Raw genomic sequence first — 12718 nt, forward strand, 5'->3', positions numbered from 1 at the left:
TATTTGTATTAATAGTAAATAGCAGCACACATGTTGAAAACCACTGGTATTGTGCAACATAATACCTCTTGTTCTGATGTTGCTTTGGGTGTCTCAGACGACTTAAGGTTTACTTGCCTTCTGGGTAAATTCCACCTCAGAGATGGCCTGTTGTAATGCGGAGCGTATGCAACTGTATGTGCGCATACATCTGTTGAGGCCTGTGAGCTGAGCATACATGTTTCCATGGGGAACGCTGTGTGTTGAAACACTGCATGTTGATTGGTCCCTCTGAGCTCTCATTAAAAGATGAACTGTTAATGAAATGTCGGATTTCTCTCGGGCTTCCCCATCGAGGAACAAACCAATGAGAGCGCAGCAGGCAGTGACTTCATGTCTCCACGTGCAGGCTTGAATGAGAGGCCAATTAAAACTTCTCTATCTAATTCCCTCACTCCCTTCTTCTCTTGATCATTCTTGCCTTTCATTTCTCTCTCCTTATATACATAATATATATACAGTATTTATAAATTTGAGAATTTCTTTCTCAGCAAATATTACAGATTTAATATATATATATATATATATATATATATATATATATATATATATATATATATATATATATATAAAATTCAATAATTATTAGGTAATTTAGGTTATTATTATACATTTAGTTTAGATCGTTTTAGACGATAAATTAAGATCTTCACATAAATTATTAATTTTAATATTAAATATGTATAAAATGTAAACCTAAAAACTAGAAAATACCCTATTTTATTAAACTGTTAAAACATAGTGATATTTTTACACTGCTGATTAGCTAATTAAATCGATTAGACCAGCATATCTCGTAAATAATTGTATTAATTCTTGCCTATCTTTAATGCTTATTTTAATACAACTAGATTTTTTTATGCCTCATTTAACATTTCAGATGTGTTGCTTTGATCTCAAAGGAACATAAATTAGCATGATGGGAGATGAAGAAAAAAAAACGCATGCATTATAATGTCAGATTTGATTGTACAGGTGGATAGAATATAAATCACTTCAGAGCACTAACGGCAGTTGAACATTCATTAACATGTCAGGGGGATTCCGGAATGCCACGGAACATTCCATGAGCATCTAATGTTCCAGTAAAGCTATTCAGGGAGCTTTGAGGTTGGCTTTGTGCTATCAAGGATACTGGGGACCGAACACCCCGTTCCGTTCACGCCGTCCAGTCGTAAACACAAGCTACCGCTGGTTCTCCAGAGAATGATGATTGAACATATTTCATGTAATTAAACTGGGATGTGGGGAAAATGTGAGATTGAAAACATTACTCACTGCACACATGTGCGCTCGGAGGCTCTCGTAAATGTGAGTGTGATTTGGGTGCGCTCTGAGACGCCGGCTCCGTTCCAGCTTCTGAAGATGTGATTTTAGGAAATGTTCAGCTTGTAATATTCTTTACTTTAATGGCTGTAATCAACATTATGCGGGCCGTATCCACAGAGAGAAACCACACATCCAGAAGTTACTGTCTCTGCATTTGCCTAATATATCTAAATAAGAATTATGAGCAATTTGATGAAGAAATCTGTTCAATCCCATTACATGCCTTTCTCATATTCTTTTTGATGAACAAGAATATGTCATTTACTGTCCATTGTGTTCCTGCACTAATTTGAATGTGCCAAAGAAGAACAAAATACTTTACAAAGGAAGAAAGGGAGGGCAATAATTTAACAGATGTCAGAGAGGGGTCAAAAATGCATTTGTTTTACATCACCTGGCCACAATTTTGTAGCCTGGCTCCGGCCTCCTACGTACTTCCGGTCAATTTTCATTTTCCTTCAGAACTACGTCTGGGATTGTGGTATATTCTTGGGTTTTCTCCAGTCAAATTTTTACCGGTCCAACCAGCGAACAGAGGGAGTGGCTGAGAACGATGACGTTGAGGTTGTGCGCTAGTTTGAGTCGTCATACATCACGACTAAACGTTAGCGATTGGTTATGGCAGAGAGTGGCTCTGGGCAGATCCAATAGTTTTAAACTTCTACAGAGGACCCGCCTTCAAGGAAGTTAACGCTTGTCAATGGAGAGAGGCCAGACTCGCTGTATAAATGAAATGTACGAGAGTCTGGTAGAACCAGGCTAACAATTTTGTTGGCTCTGAGGCAAAAGATGTATTTACTAGAGACGTTTCAAATACATATTTTAAATAACAGGTATGAACTAGTTTATAATTTGCAATACTATCTGTAAATTAGGCCGCTATAGTTCTAGTCTGACAGTGTTAGGTAAGTTACTCTAAAAAAGTAATTAATTACTAGAGGTTGACCGATAGTGGATTTTACTGATAACAATAACTAGGTTGGACCACACTGGCTGATAACCGATTAATCAACTGATAGTTTTTAAAATGGATACTGCATGAAAACAAACATAACACATAAAATAGTGCTGAACTTTATAAAAAAATTTAAAAACAGTGAACACTAAATCATGAAAATGTACTATACCGTTTTATTTATATATATATATATATATATATATATATATATATATATATATATATATATATATTTCAATGTTTTGATTAAACATTTCTCTAATGTTAAGCGATACAACTTTAAAATGTACAAATGTATAAATTAATGTGCATATGGAAATATGCAAATTAGCTTCATCATGAATGCATAAACACGACCAGCTGGATATAAACTAATGCAATAGATGGCAACAAACTTGACAACACACATTTGGGTCGGACTTGCGTGTATTTTTTCCACATTGTTTTAACCACTTGAGGTAACGACTAATGTTAGAGTCCTCTCAGCCTCGACAGCAAGCACTGCTGTTCTCCGCTAATGCAGCATCTATTCATCAAATTACCATAATTAGGCTATATGAAAACACATATGGTAGGGTACTGTATACCGTTTCATTGTCTGGTTTAAATCCGCACCTGAAGTGTCCCGCTCTGTGCAGCGCGCAGTCTCACGTGTCAAAACAAACTCCACGAGTTAGTGATAGTTTTTATTTCGCCTCTAGAGGCCGCTCTCGTACTGTATAACGTCAGTAAACCCCTCTCAGCTACTCAAAGCAATGGACGCAACCTGGGAAAAAATATTCCTATGTATTTTTGCCAATAACCGATTGTTCCAGCAATCAGTTATCGGTGTCGATTAATCTGGGGGAAAAAAACAAAAACAAACTATAAGCTCGAGCTCTACTAGCTACTATGCTTTATACTGTTTCACAGACTTGTAAGAACGACTTAGTAGGACATGATTTGGTGACCTTTAACGATATAAACGCTGTCAGTGTGTTTGCACCTTAAAAGGGTGCATCGAGGGCACTTGTTAGCACCCTTTTGAACGATGAAATGGCAAACCCCCTGCGGTTATACAGACTTATTAGAAAAGGAAAACACTTAATGAGGGAAGAAAAGAAGGAAATGGATGGAAAGAGCAGGTGGGGCGAACGGATACATTAGTAGTGGTGTAGAAAATGAAGGAGGGATTATGGGAGAACTGAAGATGGCCATTTTGCTCGGCGCTAATTCTGCCAGTATGTTAATACATGCAAATGATCTATGACCGTAAAGAACGAGGGATAGAGAAAGAAGTGCCTCGGAGGACAGCCTGCTGAGAGTGTCGTTTGGCATTCTGCACCTGTTTCGTGAGCTGTGATTGGCCGTGGGGAATACTCAGGAGGATGTGTTTCTCTGTAGCTGATCAGCTCCCTGTGTTTCGGAGCCGTGTTTGACAAGGTTGAAGTTTGTCCCACTCTGGAAGTCTGTCTCACAGAAACAAGTTCATCTGACTTTAGCCCAGGGATGTGAAGAATCGCGTGTTCAGTGAACAGCTTTCAGGGAACTTAATGGATTTTCATGGAATTCAATTTGTTCATTTAAAGCAGTTCGGGGATATTTGAACAGCTTGCACTTGCGGGTTTGTGTTCAGCGTGTGAATCAAGCTCATCATAGCGGGACTTTTCGGTTCTGGACCACATTAGGGGTGCACAATATGGTTCCATATCTGTCATTGACCACATTCACAACTGTTCAAAAGTTTGGGGTTGTAATATTTTTGTTAAATTTGTTAAGGAAGTCTCTTATGCTCACCGAGGCTGGATTTATTAAGTATTATAATTTGAAGTAAAAGTTTTATATTTTGATATATTTTAAAATGTAATTTATTTCTATGATGGCAAAGCTGAATTATCAGCAAAAAATCTGATTTGGTGCTCAGTAAACATCTCTTATTATTATCAATGCTGAAAACTTTTTTTTTCTTGATTATAATGTAATAAATAAAAAAAATATCATAATTTATTTGAAATATACATTTAAAAGTCAATTTAAGTCTTTACCATCACTTTTGGTCAATGTAATGCATGCTTTTTGAATAAAATTATTAATTCTTATAAAAAAAAAAAAATCTTAATGACACAGTAGTGTAGATATTGTATAATTACACTTTACTATATGTACTTACTATAGTAAATTATGCATAGGGTGAATTGCCCTAATGTGGGACAACTAAGGTCTAGTGTTTGTAGGTCCTCCATAAATACATGAATGACAGTGAAACTATGAGTTAGACAAATGTGGTGTCATGTGATCAAAATCACATGACCTATCAAATGTCCAATCATATTTGAGGGTGGAGCAAGGTAACTAGCCCTAAACAAAACCCTCACCCTAACCGTAACTCTATAGGCTACATGTTGTTCATTATTATGAATCGGTACTTCTTTAAGTACAATGTAACTACGTCACCTTAAAATAAAGTGTCTAACCGGATGTTTTAAATGGGATGTTTATCAATAATATCAAACTCTTGATTGTTTCTAACGATGTAACTTGTGACCATGGCTAACGATGCTTTTGGGAAATGCACACCAGAAAACAACAAACTCTTGAATGTTTCTAAGACTCAATGAAAATCTTTATTTTTTTTCATGGTGGACTGACAAAAATTGCAACCTGACTCCTGAAAATAGTGCAAAGACTGTGATTGCAGCTTGTCGGTTTGCACAAAAGGTAATTTTTCCTGTCCAATGTGCATCTGAAAATACAGTCTGTCTGTGAGACTAGAGTCATATTTATCTGACACGAACCCTGACAGTTAGAACAATGACTTATTATGAAACTGCAATTAACAAATGTCATTTAGAAATAATTAGAGGAAACTAAATGGATTTGGTCCTCCGAAAGATCCATTTACTCATTCACATTGACTAGTCTCTCTCTCTTTCTTGTGCAAGAATCCTGATAATAAGCTGTTGCTCCATTGTTCTTAGTTTTTTCCCCCACATTTGAATCGATCAGTTGTTGCCTGTCCCTTCTCTCACGCTCTTCCTTTTCTTTCTCTTTCACACTCGCTGATTTCCCCCGTTCATCGACGTGCGACTCTTACAGCCTGCATTAAGGATTTCCTCTCCCGTGTCTCACTCACACACACTCAGATGTGGCTCAGGATTCATTTTCACCCCGTCAGTGGGAGGGACAGGTGTTGAAGTATCTGATAAGTGTGTGTGGTTCAGTCGTGGCTGATGTGAGACCTGTTTCACCCCATCTGGCTGTCCCCTAACTAGCAACTTTACAGATACGTGTAGCTATATCAACAAACGAAAGAATAATGATGCTGAAATAGTAAGCTGTAAATATTTTTTGTCCAAAGCAACATGACCGTGACAAATGAATGTCAGAATTCGTCAGAACATCTGCTCTCTCAAGGTTTGTTTAGATGGTTAATGTTAATGAACTGTTTAAAGTGTAAAACTGATGATAATTTAATGGCTTAAATATATATATATTTAAGCCATTAAATTATCATCAGTTTTAGACTCACTTATAATCTTTCTTTTTTTTTTGGTGTAAATGTATCCACTCAAGTGACCCTATTCAAGATTCAGCACCAGAAAACTCTTTATTGGTTTTGAGCCAAATAAATACAGTGTTCATTAAGTTTTAATTATACATTTTCAGGCACAGCTTTATCATGTCAATGATTTTTTTTTTATCCTAACAAGTTGCGACCGTGACAACTGATGAGGAGATTTAATCATTCATTATATGATCACATATATATTTATATATACAGTATATATTTCTAAATGTTAGATTTTGCCACTGTAGTTTGATTATAGGTACACACACACACACACACATATCTTTAGAAAATGTTCGATACCGATACCTTGACTTAAATACTATTTCCTGAGCGATACTTTTTTCGATACCAATTTTATGAAAACCGTTTTAACAAGAAACAAGATTACATTACACATTATCTCAGAATAACTTTGGTTTTATTTTTTATGTTTGTTTTTTTTGTTATTTTAGTGAGTATTTTTTCATACTCAAAGACTAATCTCCTTAGCCAGTGCACAAAGGAACAAAATATAACCAACACCATACATCATATTTTCCTTCATCATTTTTCCTTTTTCTGCCAGTGTGAATGGTCGGCAGGGACAGAGGCTATAACATTAATGTGAAGAGGCGTAAAAAAAAACAAGAAAGCTAAACTGTAAATGCAGCCAACCTTAAGAATGAGCACGCTTAACAGTCTCAGTATAGTTTTATTTAATGCCATGTCTGCATCTGTGACCATATTTTTCATGGCAAAATATTAATTACAAAATTAAAAAATAAAAACCAAGCAAACAGAAATAATACAGCAATTAATATTACACAAGATGTTGAACATTGCATGCTTTAACAAGATAACTACTTGAATGTGAGTTTAACTTGATCAGTTACTGGCAACTTTAAAGCGTTTTTAGCATCGATTTAGCTAGCTATCTGTAGCCATACATCTAAACAATATACCGTTACATAGGTCCCAGTTTATATCACCGTGCACATAAACATTAACTTAAATAGTACACAAGCATGTACCACTATAAGTAAGTTAACCAATGCTGTTTGTTTGCTAAACATTAATCTTATGCTGTAAACATATTTTTTTCTGCTGTAAAGTTGGGCATTTTAACATGGATGGCTATGGGATTGACTCTCTTTTGGAGCCTGTCTCTAGCGGCCAGTCGATGAATTGCAGTTTAAGGCAGTTTAAGAGAGAGACAGGAAGGTTGCCGCTTGATTTTAACTGAGCTTTTCCCGATAAAAGCTTTGTTTATAGTTTTTTTTTTTTACTTCAAGAGGAGCTTGGCTGTAGTTGAACTGCTCTAAACTTTAAGTAGCTTGTATCTTGGTGTACTACAGATCCAACAATGTTGACTGGTCAGACTTGTTTATGGTTAGATCAGAAACTCACTCTGTACTTTGTGCAAGGTTTTGGTCAATATAATGCCACGCTGTTGCTCTGGACGGGCCCGTTGCATATGTGTGTCTGCAGGTGAGCAATTTCATGGTGAGAACCACAGTATTGATCGGAGAACGGAGGCCTGCTCAATGTTTAATGCGCTCTTTCTGTACTGGCACTATCCTGCATTAAATATTAAAGTCTCATCCCTGAACGCCTAGTGTAAATACGACAGGCAGAAAGAGACGGGGTCGAGCGCTCTCGGGGTTGTGGGTTATTGACCCCGCCTGCCAATGGGTGAGTGGTGAAGGTTTTCCTCCGCTGTCATGGAAGTCAGCACTCTGACCCAGCCAGATGAATAAGCCTATTTACACAGCTTTATTTAAGGCCTGTGACATCACTCAGGCTCCCAGGACCACATTTCTGATTAAAACAGACTCTCTGCTTATTGCACTGGGGCTCTGCAAGTTTTGGGAGTGAAGTTCTGCTTGATAATAAAACCAGTGAGCTGGGGCTCTAGGATAGGTGGGTTTGTATGCAGTACGTTTACGGATAATAGAGATGCATGTACCGTAATCGGTGTCTTAAGGATGAGAGTGGGCTTTTGAGATAGACAAATTGCAAAGCTAAGCTTTTAAAGGGATAATTCAAAAAAAAAAAAAAAACTGTCATAATTTACAAACCTGTATGACCCCCCCCCCCCCCCCCCCCACCCCATAGAACTCTAAAGAAGATATTTTGCAGATGTTTGCACTGCTTATTTAAAGTCCCCATGAAATTAAAATTGAAGTGCTTTTGCTTTTATGAATATTTTAGCCTTACTGTTGTCTATAAGCCATATGTGCTCCAAATCAATGACAAAATTCGCTTTTAGAAGATACAAGCATTATAAACCTATAAACCTCACTTCTGCCAATATGGATCAATGATATGGATCAATCTGCACTTCAGCTTCTCATCAGATTTTCAGTCCAATCAAATGCTCTCTAGAATCTGAAGCGTCCCACCTCCTACATTATACATAGGCGCTGAATCTGTAGCTGAAATCGGTCAATTGTTCACACAATTTCTATTTTCTACATGGTGAATGACACATAGTGCACTATATAGGGGATAGGGAACGATTCAGACAAAAATATACTTTAAATTGGGGTGAATGAAGTCTGATTTCACGTTAGTGTCACACTAACCACCGCAGCGCACACACAGACTGCTCCGGTCCAGAGACACAACAGCACAGAGTGGACCATGTGCGAGTCGGCAAACGGATCTCAGTTCTGCACAGGTGGTCTCTGGAAAGGTCTCGTTTTTAAGTTTCGTTATAAGCGGTTCACACATTGGCAATACAAAAAGCAAATAACACACCAAAATTCTTACACCGCCACTTTAAAGTTAATCTTTAAAAACACTCATTTAATAAGACAATAAATAATTATTGGCTTAATTATATCAGTCAGAAATGTAATATTGTGCAATGTGCATCCCTATTTGATGTCAGAAAATTAATACACGTTTTTTTCCTCGTAACCGATTTCAGCTCGGCACGATTTAAAACAAAGACAAATAGCTCAGTGGATTTCTAAACCCGAAGAAAGCAGAAAATAAAAGGAAGCACTTTTGTGTGAAATGACAGAGGGAAAGCGGGTCACTAGATTGACTGTTATACATGAAATATGTGATCTACTCTGTGCTTGCACCTTCTTACTCTCTGGTTTCTGTGGTGGTCTCCATTTTGCATCTCGTTGTTGGCGTTTTGCATCCTAACAAGATTCCATGATCCCTTTGTGCCATTATGATAATTTATCATAGGCCGCATGTTGCATATTAATGAGCTTGCAGCTGATATGACCTCAAAAAACCATTAAGTTCTGAACCTACCACCCTGTTCTCCTCTCACACACAGACTGAGAGTGATTTCTCTGGAGGAGGATGTATCTCCTGAGGGAAGTAATGTACAGAGGTCTGTCTCCTCTGAGACACCAGCTGCTGGAGAAAGCGCACAGACTGTGCTATTTAGAGAAATTGAATTATGGCGTGTGATTGTAATAACAGAGCCAACCCACAATGTGCATTTTTTTTAGTCTAGTGATTTAATATTTCCAATCATCACACTGTGCCCCGCCCACACCAGTAAAGAGCATCTCTGATTGGCTCTTAACTCTCTGCTCTCCCAATCATGTCATAATTGATCAAATAATGAATTATCGTCTTCTTATTATCTCCAACAGAGGCTTATCAATCATCACCGATCAATAACAACTAAATCATTCATGTGTTAATATAATCTCTTTCTCGTAACAATCTTAATTTTATCTATGTCAAAGCTCCTGTAAGCAGTTTTTAAATAGGCTACTTTATTTAATTCAATTATAGCTTATGACTGGCATTCTATTTTATTTTACATAATTACATTTTAAATTAAATCTTATTCATATATTTAGCTTGTGTGTTGGTTTTATTTGATTTAGATTTTTTAAATTGTATTTAATAAAAATAAAAAAACATTGTATTATTATTTTACTTAGCACTCAACCCTGTGCTCATGGTGTGTGTTTTGGGCAATACCCGTTTATGTAAAAAAAAAAAAAAAAAAAAAAAAAAAATCTATAAATATTATTTGTTAGACGTTGAAGGCTATTTATAACTAAATATAAACAATGATAAGTTATTCATGAAAGATAATTGAATGCTGCCTTAAACGTGCTGCTTAATTTGGAACAGTTGGGCTCCAAAACGATTTATTGGAGAGAAAACAGTAAAATATAGTGAGTTGATGCCTAATGATGCCTAAAAAGTGTGCAGCTCAAATGCAGGTTTGGAACTTGCCTGCATACAGAGAATGAACATGGTTAGACTGAGGTACTCAATTGGAATTTAATTGGTTGTTTTTAAGGAAGTTAACTGGGCATTACCGGCTGCCACTGACTTGGATTAAACCTTTACGAGCCTTATTGATGCTTTACTCAAGCGCTTGACAATACGGTTTATGATTCATAAGAGTGAGTAGCCTGTGTTTTCTTGATCAGCCGCGGTGAGTTGTTGACGGCCGGGGAGGAGAGTCACGTTATCACAGAATTATACATCATGTTATGAATCCATCAGCTGGAAGCTCAAGTGCTTGTCATCTGCCTCTTCTCCTCATTTATCCGAAAGAGAGCGAACCTTTCTTACTTTATCATCTTCTCTTTCTTCCTCTTGAAATATGGAGAAATCAAAGGAGAGAGCGTATGATTAACTCCAGAGAGATTGAGATACGAGGGACGCAGAGAGTGAGAGTGGAAATGACAGTTGGCTTCCGGTGCGTAGCGTTAGATTTTGTTTTGTGGAAAGAGCGGATATTCTTAATCTTTTCTCTCCCTTGTGACATCACTCGTTAGTTATAACCATCCCGGTGTGACAGGCTTCGCTCCAAGCGGGAACACACAGGGATGCAATTAAGTCACAGTGCGTCATATAGCCTTTACAGTGTGTGTGTGTGTGTGTGTGTGATGGACCCAGAGGGAAGGGTAGAAGGAGAATGGCCATTGGTGGGTTTAAGAGTTGGATGTTGATCCGTTTACACTGATGTGGTTTGGCTCCAGAAATTTGTGTGGCACTCGAACGCATGATGCCATAGTGCAGGAAGCCCCTACAGCGCAACACAACTGAAGTCAACAGCACTGGACTGACATGTGCAGTGTTCAGAGCATGCGTCTGTCACTTTTTTTAAACTATTATAGTCTACTCATGCGTGCAAACAATATCAAAAACAAAATAAAAATAGGTAATTATGTGTAATAAAAGGTAATAAAATGTGCGCTTTTGAGGTTCCAGCTACAGTGTTTGATTCTAATATGTGATGCTAATATAGCGTCAGCTTTTAAATTATTATAATTCAGATTTTTATTTATTTATTATGGAGTAGCAAGGATAAATTGGAAACGCAAGGTTGAGGACAGACCAAAAATGATTTATTTATTTAGTTTGTGTGTGTGTGTGTGTATTCCTTTAATGTTCTATCATTATTTCCACAATAAAATTACATTTGATGTTCAATCTGGGGACACAAATTAATTCCAATAATATATTAATTCAATAATAAAAAAAAATGAATTAAAAAAGACTGAATGCTAACTGTATTCCCATATAGATAATTGAATTTAAAAAAAAAATGTTTATGCTTTTGGAAAATGTAAAAGGTAGCATTGGATATTCATTAAGTCCTTAAAAACCCCCCACATAAATACTTACTGTATAAGGGACGCAATGGCTCCCATTTTGTAGAATTTTGTGTTTCCTCTGCTTTTATGGTCATTGATGGAAAAGTCAGGTTTCACTCCAGGTTTTCTATCACTTTCATCCATCTTATCTGTGTTTTGTGGAGTGTGTGTATGTGGATTATTCTGCCGGCTGGTCAAAGATATCTCCCTTGATAACGCCAGACAAGAGCTTGACCACTTAAAGGACACAGACAGCTTATCCTAGATCTGTCTTCAGAAACACTGGGCCATCGTGGGTGTAAAAGTGTGTTTTACTCTAAAGCAGGGTTTTTCAATCCTGATTAATTGATTGATTGAATATTTAATAATAATGATAATAATAATAATTATTAAATATTAATTCAATAATATATTTATTTAATAATATATTTTTATTACTTTATGTAATAATATATACTTTATGTAGGCCTATTCATTGATTTATTTAATATGAATGAATATTACAATTCTTATTAAACTAAATATTCATAATTCCTCATGAATCTTTCTTTTTGTCTGCTTTTCAGAAACATTAATGGACACCCGGACCGCCACAGCAGAGCTCGGGTGGACGGCGTACCCTTCATCAGGGGTGAGTGTGTGTTTGTGTGAATAAATGACCCACAGAGCTGCTCACACTGCTAAAATACTTACCCTGTGTCTTTTATTTTTAGAAAAGCACATTAAACCAAAACCTCCTTCTATTCACCCTTCAGCAACAGCTTGCTAGATGAAGAGAGACTAAATCATTTCAGATTAACTCTAAAATACGCCATAAAATATATGTTTGTACTACAGGTGGCGTGTCTGAACAGTGAAATTAAGAGATCAACGTCTCACACACGCGCACACACACACCTCTTTCTCTCCCTGCTAGGTACAAAGCAAAACCCTCATTGCAATCGCCATACGCATTACACTCCACAGTTCAGAAAGACTTAATGACATAATGGGTCCACTTAAGGCAAAAAAGCACCTCTGAATCCATCTAAATGTGGTCCGGAGGAGAGCGGGCTACTGTAATGACAGACGCAGCCTGCAGAGAAATATAAAGCTTTCATTGAACTCTCAATAAGGGCACACGAAATTGTTCTGTCTGAGTGTTTTCCGTATTATTTCATGGAGGTTCTGTAGAAAGTGATACTGTTTCCGTTGGATACTGTTGTCGAGTGGAACATATATTTGCATGATAGCACACTGACTGGCGATTTTATCAGTGTGAACAATCAC

At 36.9% G+C, this 12718-nt stretch overlaps 1 protein-coding gene across 1 annotated transcript in view; it reads left to right on the top strand.

Moving 5' to 3' along the window:
* The window catches only part of ephb1 (EPH receptor B1), a 229684-nt gene that overhangs the window by 60030 nt on the left and 156936 nt on the right, over window positions 1-12718 (top strand). Inside the window, exon 2 of the mRNA XM_079613436.1 lies at window positions 12016-12080. Within this exon, the coding sequence (XP_079469562.1) occupies window positions 12016-12080 (65 nt within the window). The remainder of the gene's footprint in view (window positions 1-12015; window positions 12081-12718) is intronic.

Source organism: Phoxinus phoxinus (assembly GCF_949152265.1).
Source record: "Phoxinus phoxinus genome assembly, chromosome: 5".
NCBI lineage: Eukaryota > Metazoa > Chordata > Actinopteri > Cypriniformes > Leuciscidae > Phoxinus > Phoxinus phoxinus.